The 16,701-nt window shown below is 38.8% G+C and overlaps 2 protein-coding genes across 6 annotated transcripts; both read left to right on the forward strand.

Moving 5' to 3' along the window:
* Nucleotides 1–7: 7 nt before the first annotated feature.
* On the forward strand, nt 8–2,959 carry dnajb9a (DnaJ heat shock protein family (Hsp40) member B9a). 2 transcript variants are annotated; one of them, XM_008411002.3, is made up of 3 exons: nt 8–294; nt 600–830; nt 1,634–2,959. In XM_008411002.3, exons 2-3 carry the CDS (start codon nt 614–616, stop codon nt 2,056–2,058), a joined length of 642 nt encoding a protein of 213 aa, XP_008409224.1. In that variant the 5' UTR covers nt 8–294; nt 600–613; the 3' UTR covers nt 2,059–2,959. The 2 variants fall into 2 exon arrangements, with proteins under 2 accessions (XP_008409224.1, XP_008409223.1); XM_008411001.3 differs by having other exon boundaries at nt 12–285.
* Nucleotides 2,960–3,950: 991 nt separating this feature from the next.
* dnm1l (dynamin 1-like) lies at nt 3,951–16,581 on the forward strand. Of its 4 annotated transcripts, XM_008410997.3 has the most exons (20): nt 3,951–4,240; nt 6,352–6,496; nt 6,775–6,804; nt 8,004–8,050; nt 8,513–8,584; nt 8,675–8,761; nt 10,006–10,168; nt 10,305–10,425; nt 10,547–10,678; nt 11,616–11,822; nt 11,916–12,036; nt 12,146–12,301; nt 12,399–12,488; nt 12,571–12,663; nt 12,771–12,824; nt 12,980–13,051; nt 13,785–13,961; nt 14,616–14,725; nt 14,845–15,004; nt 16,134–16,581. In XM_008410997.3, exons 1-20 carry the CDS (start codon nt 4,139–4,141, stop codon nt 16,188–16,190), a joined length of 2,196 nt encoding a protein of 731 aa, XP_008409219.1. In that variant the 5' UTR covers nt 3,951–4,138; the 3' UTR covers nt 16,191–16,581. The 4 variants fall into 4 exon arrangements, with proteins under 4 accessions (XP_008409219.1, XP_008409221.1, XP_008409220.1 ...); XM_008410999.3 differs by lacking the exon at nt 12,980–13,051 and having other exon boundaries at nt 3,952–4,240; XM_008410998.3 differs by lacking the exon at nt 6,775–6,804 and having other exon boundaries at nt 3,952–4,240.
* Nucleotides 16,582–16,701: the final 120 nt, after the last annotated feature.

Genomic DNA, 16,701 nt, shown 5'->3' on the forward strand with positions numbered 1-16,701 from the left:
TTTTCGTCCTCTACCCATAAAATGTAGTGCACCCTTTTTTAAATAATTTGATTGTACGCAAAGATAATATTTTCAACAGTTGAACTGGAAGTAATGATAGCAATGACCACTAGGAGTCGCAAAAGATGTGAGGAAAAGAAAACCAGCGAAGAAGAGAAGGAAATTACCGGGTTTTGAACGCTCCGCCTGTAGTGTTCATTAATACCGTTACATCATCATTATGGTTTGTTTTGGTTAGATATCTAAAGATTCTGTGAAAGAGGACGCCACTTCGGTTTCAGAAAGGTGAGTGAGGTGAGCCTAACCTGAAGGAGTCCGTGAGAACAGTAGCTAATGTTAGCAGGTTATGCTAGGAGAGTCTCTATTACATCACTAAGAGGAAAATAATTTTGGGGTGTTATTGTTTTTTTACGTTGACCCTATTTTTACTAGGACCAACTTCGAAAAAGTTTCTTAGTCCGTTTCTCAGTATTTATTGTGGTTTCTCATTAACCACAATAAATACACAAAATTATACCCATTTTGAACCTGGGTATCAGGTTCAAAATGGCAAATATCTATTGTTGTTATTATATCATAGTTTTTTCTCTTGAATGCAGGACACAGTGTAGCCATGGCAGCTGTACAGTCTGTCCTGATGTTTGCAGTGTGCGTCCTCGTGATAACAGAGCTGATTCTCGCCAAGAAGGATTACTATGATATACTGGGAGTGCCCAAAGGTGCAACAGAACGCCAGATAAAGAAGGCTTTCCACAGGCTTGCAATGAAATTTCACCCCGATAAAAACAAGAGTCCAGATGCTGAAATAAGATTCAGAGAAATCGCTGAAGGTAAGCAGTTTGTGAAGCCAGACATATAGGCAGATATGTATGTATGTATTTATACATATAATATATATATGTATATATTAAAATCATCGAAGGTCAAGCTGCAGTTTCTTACAGTAACTTTTCAACCTTTCAACATTTTCTTCCATATGCTTATGAGTTAGACTTTAATGGAATGTCTTATGTCTTTCTGTAAATAATTGTGTTCTTTTTTTTTTTTTTTTTTTTACAGATTTAGTAAGTGTTCAGCTAATAACAATCCTGTTGACACGTTCTCCAAACTTAGTAGATTTATAGTTGGGCTGCACAATATAATGTGACTTTATTGTCAACGCAATATTCATATCGTAAAGACCCACCTGGACTGCAACAAATGTTAGCAAATTATTTAACTTCCATGCATTCAGGGTTTGCATGTTTGCAATGTTTGGTGAGATTAGTTGTTTAGTCCAGCATAAAATGTGTCTCGAGAAAAATTGGATCATACATTGGTGGTAGCAGGAGTTGAGCACGAAATGCTTGCCAATCATTTCAGTTTATAAAGAGTAACTTTGAAAACTATGTTTCTTTTCACAATCATGTGCATTTGTGTTTGTAATATGATAATGTGAAAAAGTTCAAGGAGTGTGAATACATTTTGCAAGGCACTGTTAAAAGAAATGGAGAAGTATCTCTGTGGGTTGATATAAAATATGCCCGATGCACTATTTTTTTCTTCCTGTTGATATAACAGAATCCTGTAATTGTAACCTTTGTTGCTTTCTCATCCTCGTTGACTGAATTATTTGTCGTTTTGTTTGGTGCAGCTTATGAAGTTTTGTCCGATGAGAGCAGAAGAAGAGAGTACGATCAGTTCGGCGACGACGTGTACACAGGAGGGGAGACGCAAAGACCAGGCACCCACCAACCCTTCACCTTCAACTTTGACGACATGTTTAAGGACTTCAACATCTACAGCCAGAACAGACATTCTCGCCACAGGCGACACTTCGAAGAACACTCCAAATCCCACAAGGAGTCCCACAGCCGACGCAGGAGACACTTTCAGGGCGGCTTCGGGGCGGGGATCCTCGACGACATGTTTGACGACGTGGACAGAATGTTTACTTTCGATAGACACGCCAAACAGACTGAAGGCAGGTTTCACGGTACAACGAAGCAGCACTGCAGAACTGTAACCCAGCGCAGAGGAAACATGGTGACCACTTACACGGACTGCACCGCATCGTAAAGTCATTTATGACCTAACCTGCTTCAACGAGATCGGTAATGCGGTGTTGTCAGGATCATTCAGCAGAAAGTGGGTTGCAAGCTAACACTCGCTTTAGAGATGGCTTTGCTCTAAATTCAAATGAGCTTTATTGTGAATGAATGTAGTGAGTTTTGCTTACTGTTTGTGTAAGTTGAAAGAAAGTTGTTGTTTTTTTTTCCGTGAAGCAAGCACCTTTGAGTTTTGACAAGAATTCACGTGTCACATCATTTATTTTTAGTTTAGGATCCGCTTTGTCTTCCATTACAACTGAAGTTTTTCAAATGGAAAACAGGAATCACAATAACCTACCTTCCTCTACATGTTGGTTATTTAAACCTGTGTCTCAGCATTTTTTCCACATCCTCTTGAAACACTCCTACATTGTATGGTGCTAGTAATATTTTGTTTTAATGTTTTTATTGTAATGTTTATGGTCAATGTTTTTTTGGGGTTTTTTTCCCAGTGCACTAGGTGCAAAGTAATTTATCTGTGAAACAAAAAACTCTAGTATCATAGATATGTTTGTGTGTCAGAGTTTACATCAAGCGGGGCAGTGGAACTGTTAAGATTAAAACAATGCACCCTAAAGATGAGTGCTCAATTCGTAGACAGCGGGACGTCCTGTCTCGGTTCTTGAAAACACTTCTTTAAAAGGATAGCTTTATTTCCTTTTAACTTTAATCTTCCTATCAGACTGAACCACAGAGAGCTTGTTTGAATCGGGAGAACTGTTTTTGAAAACCTGGAAAGCATGTCCAACTGCTCTGTTTTTTTTTTTGTTTTGTTTTTTTGAGTCACTTGAATATGAGCTGTATAACCTTAACATCTATACTCACTAATAAAACTGTTAGGGCCAAGTAAATTCTTAATATAAATCCTTGTCCAGTGTTGATAAATTTCTGTTTTTCATATGTTGGTTTGTTACTGTAAAATATCTAAAGACGCTTTAAATGTTGTAAATCAATTGTAAGAACAAAACTATTGGTTTAGAGTTAAGTTGTAATCACAGATGGGATGAGTGACTAAATTTAAAAACATTGATTTGAATTTTGAACATTTTACCATAAATACACAATCCTGACAGCAGGAATTATATTGTTATTGGTAATTGTCAATCATTCCCTGTGATTGTGAAAATTGTACAACAGAGACTCCACTTCCTGAGGAAACTAAATCAAACATCACTTCCTACCAACAGGACATGTTAGACATGTTATAGCTGGGACTTTCCTTGCCAGGATATTAAACTGCTAAGCTGAAGACTTACCCAGTAGTCCAAAACTCTTCTTCTGTTCAGATTAGAGTAAATTTTGTATTTAATTTGTAAATCAAGGTCCAAGAGTCTGGAAGAAGACAACAGATCAACAGGTCTTAATTTAAAGTTAGCACAGTCAGTGAGGATTCTGGGAGCCATGTCACCTGCTCACGTTGATCCGTTATTGTCTTTTATCAAGTCCAAAATCAACAAGCTATACACTTTATGCTTGACCCTGTTGACAAGTTTCATTGAGAAGCTGATATTAGTTTGGTGATCATCATGATATGAAAATTTTCCATAAGCCACAGTTATTACAGTTACACAGAAATTACAACTTTAAATCTATTGTTCTATGTGCATATTTCTCTTAAATTTGTTGAATGGAATTAATTTAAATATTGTATATACTTTTTTAATCACACTCTGGCAGGATGGTGTCGTTTCCAGAGATTTAGGTAAATATTTTTGGTGCATAGAGACCGTTGTTTGGTGAATGGGTGGGGATAGGAGGTGACGGAGGGGTGATCTGCTTTTTGATTGGTGCGGTACATGTGACGAAATCAACGGTTGTAGTTTAGCTTGCTTCAAACAAACCCCTCCTTTATCCCCTGAACGTTGAACGGTACTTCCTGAACTGCAACTCCCACAATGCAGTTCCGTCGAACTGTTTGCGCAGTTGTGGCTAAATCCAAGAGTCGAAAGTAGCTTTAGCGAAGGGGGCATTGAATGACTTTGTCCCCGTGTGGTTTCACGTGAAGAAAAGTTATTTGGAGGACAGCTCAGTTTCCTGGATCGACGCTAATGGAGGCCCTTATACCTGTCATTAATAAGCTGCAAGATGTATTTAACACAGTCGGTGCGGATATCATACAGCTGCCCCAGATAGTTGTTGTTGGAACCCAGGTGAGAAACGTCTCTGTGCTTAAAGGCTAGCAAGTTTTCCAGCCTGCGTAAACTAATTGTTGTGGCTGTTTGGTGTTACATTTTCAGCTGTTTGGCTGGAAATGCTTTCCTTTCATTTTCAGCCAAACACCGTATCAATAAACTAACTCACTTGACGGTACACTAGTTTCAAGTCTAATTGAATAATTACCGCTGGAGCTAGGTTAGCATTAGCTGCCTTTGCATATTCTGAACTGTTATTGACAGTTGGCTTGAACGTGTATTTACGTTATCAGTCATTAGCATTAAAACTGCTGTTCCTTTACCGTTTTACTCCCGTCCCAGTTTAGCTAGGTACAAGCTCTGTTTGTTTTCATTCACTGTTCGCATTAATGATACTTTTTGTTTCATTTGAGAGTTCATAGGGAACGTCAAGCAATAATAACAAATGCATTTTAGCTCATAGAGTGCCCTGTTTATCATCCAAGTAAGCTATTATAGTTTAAAATGTGGTAGTAGCTATCGTGTGTAAACATTAGAGCCTAATTGGTTTAAAGTGGCAGGTTTTGTCTAAGAGATTTATCTTCACTTGGTTGCTAATAGGATGTAACTGCCTCAGACAGTTTGCCTTCTCTCCTGGGTTGTCATGGAGAGAAGGCTATGTGAAAGAGTTTGTAATGTTTGCTTGGCCTAATCAATGTTCTCTAAAGAACATCACCAGAACGGCCATTATCTCATTTGTTCCTCTTCCACAAAGTAAATAAGACAGGGTTTCAGTAAGCTAAACTCAACTTTTGTCACCGTTATAATGTTGGTTCAGGACCCGCATTAATAATAAAAAAAGTAATATAATGATAATTTTCATTTCACTTCCATAATAACTCGAAGTTAAATGTGACTTTACCAACTCAAGTTGGTATTTTTTCTGTCCTGATATTCGATATGTGGGTTTTTACAACCAGATTATCTGCCTTACTTCAGCAACTACAGTATACAGGTACACTTCATAACAGATATTTGCAAACAAGTGTCTCAATGAGAATATAGCAAAATTTTTTGAATTTAATTGCTTAAATAAGCCAGTTGACTGGTTTTAGAAGTATAATTATTTTTGCTATTATTATTTTTTAAGGAATCCTTAAAAATAGGGATTTGGTGTAAAGATGCTAATTATGTTTTCAGTTTTTCAGCCACGCTGATTGAGATTTTGATTAGTTCCGAAGTTTATCAGGGCTGTAATACTTAAAGGAGAACATGCGATAATTGTCCTTTGATAAAGGTTAAAGCTTTGAATCCAAGAGAAAATAAACAAAGTATCATTATCACTGGGGTTTTTCTCTACTTAACAATGTGCATGCTGATGTGTTTTTATGCAGAGTTCTTGGAGTCGATGTAAAAATGGAATATGTGAAAAATGTCAGATGTTTTTGTATCAGACGTTCTGATCAGAGCCAATTTAAGGAAAACTGTCTGATTTATTGATGCGTCCATAACAGTGGACCTGTGGCTATGTCTCTGCTTGATGACTCCTGATGTCCCCAGAGAATAAGTGCAACTAGCTCATTTATTTTCCCCTCCCAAAACAAGTTAATAAAATGTATATATATAAAAAAAGATGATGGTAGAAGCAATGCAATTTAAGATATATTTTGAGACATTCTATGGAAACCTTTGATGTATTTTACTTTTTAAGGTCTAAAATTAAAGAAACCAACAAGGAAAGAGACGCTTCTCATCTTTGCTGGACTTTGTCATAAACCTAGTGGAACATTTTAGAGCAACTCCACCCTCATGCTCACACTTATTGTCTGCAGTGCTTTTCTTCTGTGGTTACAGCTAAATGTCTTGAATCACTTACTAGTCCAACCCTCAAGTAATGACTCATTTTAGGAATCTCTACATGAATAGTATGTTCATTTTTAGCCCTACCTCCTCTTTGCAGCAGAAGTGTCCTGAAAGATGGAATGAAATGCCACTGTAGGTGTAACCAGCAGTCACATATGTTCTCTTTTTTTAATTATTTGCCTGTTGGGACTGGTTTTTCCTGCCAAGAAATGATTTGTGTGTCCCATTAGTCATGTCTAGAGGCTGCTGTTTACCCGTGTTTATAATGTTGCTGCTGTTGTCCACAGAGCAGCGGGAAGAGCTCTGTTTTAGAGAGCCTAGTTGGCCGGGACATCCTACCACGCGGAACCGGCATCGTGACGCGTCGGCCCCTCATCCTGCAGCTTGTACACATTGACGCAGATGATCGCAGGAAAACCAATGAAGAGAATGGTAACAGAACCTTCACCTCTTCCTCTTTTTTTATGATAAAACTTGATTGATTTCAATTAGTTATGTGCTCCTTATTTAAATATATCTTAAGATGTAGAATACTGGTATGCTTCTCTTCCTGTAGGTGACTTAGATTTTTTTTGGTTAACTGTCTGAAAGCTTTTTGAACAGCTACTTTTATCCTCTGGAATTTGCCTCAGAGTGGTGTTGCATTGCTTCACTATCACTCCGATGCTGCAGATAGCCAGCCTAACCTTTCTGTCTCTCTTCAACCACAGCATCCAAGAAAAATGGCCGCCTTTACAAAGGTCTCTTTTTCTATTTTCTAGATTACACCCCCACCTGTGAACCCATCCCACTTGCTCAGCCCTTTTTGCTTTATCCTCCCTCCTATTTTTGTAGCTGTTTAAAGTAATACATTTATTGCAAATAATTCCACCTTTTAATTTCATTAAAATACATTTATTCAATGGGTAAAAAAAGCAATCCGATATCAAGAAATAATTGGCTTTAAAAAAGTACTTTTGCTAATAAGTTTGCACTTCTGCGTTTCCTCGAACATACAGATGGAGGGTCTCTTTGATCGTTGCACAATCCTGCGGGATCTTCCAGATCTCAGCTTCCTTGTTAGGCTCTCTTCAGCGTGACACACAGGTTTTCAGTCGCGTTGCTTTCTGGCGACTGAGAATGCCGTAGAAGAAGAAGGTTGATTTCTATCTTTGGTGAACCTTTTCTGTATTAATTTGTCCTTATGTTTTGGATCATTATTCAGCAGCAATGTGACAATGTGTTTGTGTCCTGGCAGATTGTACCAGATTATCACAAATATCCTTCTGTTTTATGATATCATGCTCTCTGTCAAGGCTCCCACCAGGACCTTTTGGAAGTAAAGCAACCCACAGATCCTCATCCATACCAAATCGTTTCCTCCCAGAATAACCTGGAGTGTTTGTTACTTAAATGCTCCAACTTATTCTCATATGACTAAAATATATGTCACATTAGTTCAATAAACTCCATTTGTCATAGTGGGAGGTTTTTTTTTTGCCTTTACTCCTACACAGCTATAGTGTAACAAGGGCGAGTAACAAAAAAGTGAACATCATATTTATGCTCCAGAATTGTATGAATTAATACATAAAACTATCTTGATCAACTTAAAATAAAATAAAGTATAAATTAGAAACCGCTTCAGTTACATTTCTAATAAAATAATTCTTAGAGGTGCCAATAAATGTATCTAGCTCTTTGTATTCTGCTTCTGTGTCTCATCCGTTTCTTTTTCCTCCCTTTGACAGCAATTTTTTTTGTTGCCGTCATTGTATAAACACATCCAAGTTATTTTTGTTGTTGTAAGCTTCACAGCTGTCCATGTTTAGTTTTAGTTTTTCCATTCCGTCTATGCCGTGAGAAAAATCCTCCCAGAGGACATTCACAAGGGGACTGTTGCCATAGCGGCAGCCATGTTTTCATGGCCATATCCGATCTTATCTTTGTGTCTCTGCAGGCATCGAGGGAGAGGAATGGGGTAAATTCTTGCACACCAAAAACAAGGTAGAATTCACCGACGTTCCTCCTTGCATTCCTTTCCTCTTTATTGAACTTTCTGTTAGTAGCCTGCTGTGTATAAATGTCTGAATATTAGAGTATTGCATCAGAATATAACCCCTTTTTTCTATGAATGCCATACTACTTAATGATAAGCTATATCAGTTTATTTGTGCTACTTCTACAAGTGCAGCACAAGATCTATAACCTGCAATAAGAGTCGGTGGCCTCCTGTTAACTGCTAAAAATATATTTGGCTGGACAGTAAATGTCCTTCATGGTTAAGTTCCATAAAAGGTGCTTCTTAATGTTCTCATAGTCTAATAATAAAGATATCAGAGGTTTTCTTTTTTCATATTGTGTTTTTATTTTTTGCTTCTTTCCTTCGTATTTGTTTAAAAATTCTTCTTGAATGGATGCCGTCTGTTTCTGCTGTCCTTACATCCTGTGGCTAACATTCACTTTCAGATCTACGCAGACTTTGAGGAGATCAGGAAAGAGATTGAAGCAGAGACGGAAAGAATTACGGGTACCAACAAGGTAGGCTTAGAAAGGAATTAAAAAAAAAAAAAATCCACATCGCTTGAAAATTTTCGTTGAAAATGATTAATCTTGGCATTTTTCTTTCAGGGTATTAGCGATGAACCCATTCACCTGAAAATCTTCTCTCCGCATGTTGTGAACCTCACGCTAGTGGACCTTCCTGGCATCACAAAAGTAAGATAAGTTTCAGTCTCGCTTTGAAAATCTCCAGCATAGACGGGTAATTTTTTTTATGTAGTGTATGGAAATTGTAAAATTCCTTTAGCTGTCTTTTTAATTGAGCAATTTAGTCTTATTTGTCAAAAACGGGTATAGACCTGGGTGCAGAAATGATTGTGGAAAAGGTTTTAATGAAATCTCACGCGAAGGTTCCCGTCTCAGTTTCCACAATTACACGTTAAAGTATCTGGTTGATAGATGCCATGGTCATTTACAAGCCGCTCTCCTGTTTAGTTATAGTTTCATTAGCTGTACCCACAAAATGTCTGGCGAGGAGGAATGAAAGATGCATTTCCTTAAAATGCTAAACTGAAAGCATCACAATGGAAGGTTAATGATACATTGGAGACGCTGATTTTTCCAGCGTCTCCAATGTATCATTAACCTAACAGCAAAAGTTCTACGGTTGGTATTGATCCCTGAACGGCTGCGTCGAGGACTGATAGCCTCTGTATGTGCGAAAATATATATTTTACAACAACCATGTACCTCAGAAAGCTCTGTCACCAATTTTTCAAAAGCATTTTCTCTTCTGGATGATAAAAGTTTTTTTGATGTTCTTCATCCTCTGTCCTGTCAAATAAGACATTCCAAAGTTCTGTTTATTATGTACTTTTACGTTTTTAAAAGAAAATCCCCAAATCCTTCAAATCGATAAATTCATAATAGATATTTACGACTTAAATTACAAGACAAATTTTAAAAGTGATCCCTATGTTTAGTACATTTCTATGTTTTGCTTATGGCTTCCAACAATATTTAGTCTACTGCAGCAACACAACTTTTCATGACCTGTTGATTATTGCCTAATCAGTTTTTCAATATCAGTTTAATTTGAGTCTTACGCCTGTGCAATTATACAAATTTATTGCTCAATTTTGATTTTTTTTTTTCCTTACAAATTTTCTCTATAAACACAGCAAACGTAATAATTTTTTCATTCATTATTCTGCTGTGTTGTGTTTTGCATGTATGCTTCCATTTTATTGATTTATTTATTGTTTAAAGGCACAGACAACAATAGAAAACTGGAAACCTGCAAATCTAGGATTCATTGAACATAGTCAAAATATAAGAAAATTAATACCATTTTAAGTTTGATCAGATACAAATAAATAACTTGTAATCAACTGGAACATGTCAGCTTAGGTCATTTCACTGCCTTTTGGTTTCAAACTCTTATTTGCTCCTTTATATAGGTACCAGTGGGGGACCAACCTAATGACATAGAGATCCAGATCAGGGAGCTGATTCTAAAATACATCTCCAACCCTAACTCCATAATCCTGGCTGTGACTGCTGCCAACACCGACATGGCGACGTCAGAGGCTCTAAAGGTGGCCCGAGAGGTCGACCCAGATGGTAAATGCCATCTTTGTTTTGTTTTCCTGTCCCCCGTCTGTTTTGGCGTCGCGTTGTCTTTCATTTTCCCTCCGAGTTATGCGGGTGTGAATTCCCTGCTGTGTTTGAACTTCATGGGTGTGTCTTTTATGTTCAGGAAGGAGGACCCTCGCTGTGGTGACCAAGCTGGATCTTATGGACGCCGGCACAGATGCCATGGATGTTCTGATGGGCAGAGTCATCCCTGTTAAACTGGGTATTATTGGAGTAGTTAACAGGTATTACCGGAACATCTCTGAGCTCGTATGCAGCTCCGCTCCCAGCAATAATAGTAGAAAACGGAGCTTAATTTCACAGCTCAACACATTCTGATCGCTGTTTTTTGTGCTTTTTCCCCAGGAGTCAGTTGGACATCAATCAAAAGAAATTAGTGGCGGATTCCATTCGTGATGAATATGCCTTCCTACAAAAGAAGTATCCATCTCTCGCAAACAGGAATGGAACTAAATATCTGGCTAGAACATTAAACAGGTATACAACTTAAAATCCAGCGATGAATTGCATATGCACACAATGGTTAACAGTGTTCTGTTCAATTGAGTGTGTTTTAAAACATTTGAGCTAATCTGGATTATTATTGACGAAAATAGCCGAACTGATTAGAACGATCCAAGAAGGGTGATTCAATTAGTCCTTTAAGGCAGAGGTGTCAAGCTCATTTTTGTTTTGGGCCAAATCCAGATTACGAATGCTCTTTAAGGGCCAGTTGTGATAGAATGTATTGATAAAACTTGTTCACAAACTGTTAAAATATCAATGAATTCTTGAGATAAAATAATATTGAACATCTTTTCAGTTCCTCAAGGATTTCATGAATGTTTTGTGATTGATTTTTATTGCAAAAAAAAAAAAGTGTTTGTGGTACTAATTTGGAAATATTTGTGCATATTTCCAACTTATGCGCAAATTTGGAAATATGCAACTTTTTATCACTCGCTGTATAGATCACGGACTATAATCTGACATTAAGGCTGAGGCAGTTGTTTGGTCCAAGTAAGAGTTTTTGAGAAAAATCTGCAATAAACTCCCAATTACATATTAATGCGAAAAAGTGCGGAGACTTGTTGATTTTTGCACAAATTTCCACAATAATTTGCGAGAAACTGGACAGACTGATTGATATAATTGGGCAGTAGATGGAGAAACTACACTGATTTGATTGATAAACTAATATTTAAGCGTACTTAATGTTTTATCTGAAAAAGCTACGGCCGGCTGGATTTGGAAATATTTGCGATGCTTCCTGGAGTTTTACACACGTGCTTCACGGGATAAAATGACCAATGAGGAGTGTTTGTAATCTTTCCACTGCTTAACGTCTACATTTTAATTATTAACAGTTTTGATACCTTGTCGGTCAGATTGCAGCTTGCTATACTGGCTGAACTGGTGTGTTTTGTCACTATAGGCTGCTGATGCATCACATCAGAGACTGCCTTCCCGAGCTGAAGACGAGGATCAACGTGCTGGCAGCGCAGTACCAGTCTCTGCTGAACAGCTATGGCGAGCCCGTCGAGGACAAGAGCGCCACCTTGCTGCAGCTCATCACCAAGTTTGCTGCAGAGTACTGCAACACCATAGAGGGCACGGCCAAGTACATCGAGACGGCCGAGCTGTGAGTCGCGTCTCTAACTCTGCCAAATTCACAAATCGATTCTTCAATTTTAAATAGATCTTCAAAGTAATTTTTTTAAAAATATTTCTTCAGATGTGGCGGCGCGAGAATCTGTTATATTTTCCACGAGACGTTTGGTCGCACTTTAGAGTCTGTGGATCCACTGGGCGGCCTGACCACCATCGACGTGCTGACTGCAATCAGGAATGCAACGGTTGGGTTTTTTTTTTTGTTTGTTTGTTTTTTTGCTGCATTTTTCTGTCACAACCTTCATCTCAAGCGGGGTCTTCACAATGGGTCACGGTTTGAATCTCTCTCGCCAGGGGCCGAGGCCCGCTTTGTTCGTGCCCGAGGTTTCGTTTGAGCTGCTGGTGAAGCGGCAGATCAAACGCCTGGAGGAGCCCAGTCTGCGTTGTGTCGAGCTGGTTCACGAGGAGATGCAGAGGATCATCCAGCACTGCAGCAACTACAGCACACAGGCGAGAAACGCCCTCAGGAACATCCAGAGGCATGCTGGGAATGTGCAAACGATAAAACATGCGTGCTAACCTTCCTGACTTCCTTTCCCCTTTGCAGGAATTGTTAAGATTTCCAAAACTCCATGATGCCATCGTGGAGGTGGTCACCTCCCTCCTCAGAAGGAGACTTCCAGTCACAAACGACATGGTCAGAGTCTTATTGATCGCCCGTGAGCATTCTGTTGAAGTTTTCAAAGTCTAATCAGTTTTATTTTCTAATTTCTCTTCAGGTTCATAACCTGGTTGCCATTGAGCTATCCTACATCAACACCAAACACCCCGACTTTGCAGATGCCATTGGCCTCATGAATAACAATCTAGATGTACGAAAATTAGATTTCAAATCTTCTGCATGTAGGATTATTTAATGATGTTGGCAGCACTCTGTGCTACTAGAGCAATGCTTCTAATATAATTCCACTTTTTTTAGGAGCAGAGACGCAGCAGAATGAGAGACTTGCCTCCCTCCGTTCCCAGAGATAAGGTACACTCTGCGTGTGAACGTTTTCTTAAAATTTGTTCAATGTTCTTCATTTTGCCAATTTCAAATTGCATCTGTGTCTGATATCTGTAGCTCCTGATCATTGTAGCTTCAGCCTCTTTTCTATTCGCTCTGTTCTTCCTCTGGTTTGCTTTTAGTCCTTTAAAAGCCCCGTTGGGCAGTCTGTATCCCCCTCTGAGCCTGTTGCCCTGGAAGGGGAGGCCGCCAAGGTGTGTCGCTTTCTGTTGCTGTCTGCTTACTTTGCATCTGTTCTCCTGCAAACTGAAAGCTCTGCTTTTGTTTGCTCTCAAACTGATGCAGTCATTTCTAAGATTTATTGGTGAATCCAGGTGTTGAGGAATGCGGCCGACACCTCCACGCCAGCAGCTCCAACTGTAGAACTCCCTTTACATTTATGGTGACTTGTACAAATTTTCACACCCCCAAAGCTTTTTCACATTTGGTCATAATAAAACTTTAGTGTCTTTATTAGAACAATTCACAATGTAAAAGCCAAATACCAAATTTTAAAGTTGTGGTCTGCTAAGATGCCGATAGGTTCGTGAATACGGTAACGGGTCACTTTAAATGTTAAATTTGTCCGCAGAGAGCATGCTGCAACAATCGCATCACAACATTTCATCCTTAACTTTCCTCTTGAATCTAATATGAGCTGAAATGTGATCAATAATGGGAACATAAACGAGCATGAAACTGACCAAAGGACATTTTTGAAATAGTGAAGGCTTTACTATTGCATTAATTTATTTCAGCCTTTTTTTTTTTTTTTGTGCCTCTTGAAAGTATGTATATTGAACTCCTTTGTTGTCAGGGGAACTTACAGCATGCTGAAAGTTGACATGGTTTGATTTTGATCGGTCATGTATTTGACCCTCTTTTCCTCACCCTCCATCTCTCTCATGCTATTGAGCCTTTTAACGATCATTTGTCTTCTCAACGTAGGCAGCGGCCGCTAGCCTTCAGAGCGGTTCTGTTAATGAGCAGGGAGATGGAGGCACAGGCAACTGGAGAGGCATGTTCAAGAAAGGAGAGGAGGGTCTGCCGGCTGACAGGACGACACCCCAACCTCTATCCGGCGTCACTCCGCAGAGGGGCCACGCCGTCAACCTGCTGGATGTGGTAGGTGCTCTGAACTGGCTTTAATTGGTCAGATTTTCAAAGTTGTTTTTTTTCCCGTAGCATTGAAATATGGCTGCAGATGTTAATATGTATTCTGAAGTAACTACAAATTGGCTAAATCTGCTGTAATACCGGTCCGGTTTTATTATAAAGAAAAAGCTTTATGAAATCCAAAACACTGGTAACTTTTGGATCTATTGGCAAATAAAATTAAGCTGTATGTATTTGTTGTTGCATGCTGCTCACTCTAGGGGGCAGTCTTCTTATTTTGTGACTGCTCAATAAAGGACAAAGAGACCTTGTAGATAAGTAGTACAAAGTGTTTTGAGACCAAAATAGAGTATTAACTTGAATTGTAAACGGGGAGATAAAACAACTGGACGGCAGACAAGTTTGTTATTCTGACAAAGATTTGTTCTGTTACCACACATGAGCAACAAAGGTTTAAAAAGATGTAAAAAAAAAAATAATAATATCCTTTATTATATATTAAAAAAAAATACATAAGTTATATAGTGATTCTTTCCCTTTGACTTCTGACACTGAAATGTGAAAAAGATAACAGTCTGTGTATTTTTAGTTTACTTATTGTGTAAATCCTTTTGAATAAGTGTCAGAGCATCAAGAAGCTAATTTTCATCCTTTTGTCACCAGCCTGTACCAGTATCCAGAAAGCTGTCTGCTCGTGAGCAGAGGGACTGCGAGGTCATTGAGAGACTCATCAAGTCATACTTTCTTATTGTTCGGAAAAATATCCAAGACAGGTACACACATGTTTTTGCGTTTTTTATTTTTATTCTATTTATATGCTAGCCATATTAAATAAATGGTAAAAACTGTGATTTCTGCTTACTGCCTGACCTAAATCATTGTTTGAACTCAGCGTACCAAAGGCTGTGATGCACTTCCTGGTGAACCACGTGAAGGACTCCCTGCAGAGCGAACTGGTGGGTCAGTTATACAAGACCACCCTGCTGAATGATCTGCTGACAGAGTCTGAGGACATGGCTCAGAGGCGCAACGAGGCCGCCGACATGCTAAAGGTGACACGTTCTTTACATGCCACTACAATGTACTAAAACCACAGTCGGCGTCAATTAGATGAGAAGCTTCATATCTGTTTTAAAGGTCAGTGTAAAAAGGGCTGTTGCTTAAAGGTTAGAAGGCTTCTTATTAGGTGAAAGTAAATGTCAGACCTCAAGCATCTGAGCTCAAAAGTGAAGCTACCCGTCGTGAAGATTTTGATGTTTTGTCATCTGCTGGTTGCTGCACTTGGTTTCATGGAGTCAAAAGTCAATACAGGTGATTTAAGAAAATCCGAGCGCCTCAACAGGCTTTAGAAGATGTTGATTTAAGCCACAGGTTTCATGTGGCCAGGTTGCACCACAGTGATGCAGTCATTCCTGAAAGTTCATCCCTTGCACTTCATGTTATTATGTTTTTATGAAATTGCATATTTCTGTGACATAATTTTCAGTTTTCAGTAGCTCTACATGTGGCAGGTGAATAAATCAATAACAATAGACAGGCGATCAATATTAGTAAAAATGGGTCCGTTAGAATATTCAACAATGTCACTGAACTTCGACCCAGAGCCGCACAGCATTCTGGGGGATGTCGGCAGTGGAAAGGCTTGAGATACTCAACCTCTCCTGGCTAGCTAAAGAAGGTTGGTGGCACCAGCTCACTCACTCGCTCTTTGGTTACCTAGCAACAACATGTTGAGCAACTAGCGCAGGAGCGTTTCAAAGTTCCTCCATTATGCCTCATAACTGCTTAAAAATAATTTTAAAAAAACGGCGTGGAGTGAAAACTGTAGAGAAATCAGGAAAGGTCCTGCCACCAGCTTAACAACAATTCAGATATTTAAAACAAAAAACAAATCAAGAATTATCGACATGTTTTTCAGTCACATCGTCCAGTCCGAACTCTATACCATAATCTTTCAAATTAATGACTTTATTGATGCATCACTTTTGAAAATATAAATTCGTTTTTAACAATATTATACTTTAATATTAGTTTTACATATTTCCCTATCCCAATCCAAAAAAAAAAAAAAACACTTGGTTTTAACTGTTTTATGTAAAAACGCTATGTTTCACGCACATGTGTGTGCGTGATATTAGGGCTGTCTAACGCTCCTCTGTTGTCGTGTCCCTGTGTGTCCAGGCTTTGCAGAAAGCCAGCCAGGTGATCGCAGAGATCAGAGAGACCCACATGTGGTGAGCATCGCCGCTCTCCACCAAGTACTGTTCATGGCTTGTGGGACCGTCACCCTCACAGACCATCCGTCTCCAACATCCTCCTCCGACCGAGTCCCGACGCGCCTCGGACCTATGAGGTCACTTGTAAAAATGCACTGACGTTGGAAGGGTTCCTCACCAGTATAAAATTGTAATGTACAGAACAGCGAGGACTGTCTATAAACAGGGGATGGTGTGTGGTAACCCCTCTTTATCAGCATTACACGCATACTGTAGTCTCAGATTATATTTTTCTTAATGTAATCAAAAGCAGAAACATGAGAAATTTTATGTCGCCACTGTGTGGAGTCTTGAATGCGAAACTTCTGCTCTTATTTTAGATTGAAATAAAACCTATAAATGATTAAACGGTACTAAAAATGTCTACTGTTTATTCAAAGTTACCAGAATCTATAACCTTTAAATGATCGTTTAGATCTACTAACACTTTTGGTTTCTTGTTAATATTTGTGTTTAAAGCTAAATAAGACACA

This window comes from Poecilia reticulata, chromosome 6 (genome assembly GCF_904066995.2).
Source record: "Poecilia reticulata chromosome 6, P_reticulata-male-v2, whole genome shotgun sequence".
In the NCBI taxonomy this organism is placed as follows: Eukaryota; Metazoa; Chordata; class Actinopteri; order Cyprinodontiformes; family Poeciliidae; genus Poecilia; species Poecilia reticulata.

Excerpts from the sequence above, each read along its gene's own strand:
- dnm1l (XM_008410997.3), top strand. The coding sequence starts at position 4,139 with ATGGAGGCCCTTATACCTGTCATTAATAAGCTGCAAGATGTATTTAAC. Across the intron at positions 10,679-11,615 it reads CTGGCTAGAACATTAAACAG|GCTGCTGATGCATCACATCA; the intron begins GTATACAACTTA and ends TTGTCACTATAG. Across the intron at positions 12,302-12,398 it reads GCAGCAACTACAGCACACAG|GAATTGTTAAGATTTCCAAA; the intron begins GCGAGAAACGCC and ends TCCCCTTTGCAG.
- dnajb9a (XM_008411002.3), top strand. The coding sequence starts at position 614 with ATGGCAGCTGTACAGTCTGTCCTGATGTTTGCAGTGTGCGTCCTCGTG. Across the intron at positions 831-1,633 it reads ATTCAGAGAAATCGCTGAAG|CTTATGAAGTTTTGTCCGAT; the intron begins GTAAGCAGTTTG and ends TGTTTGGTGCAG.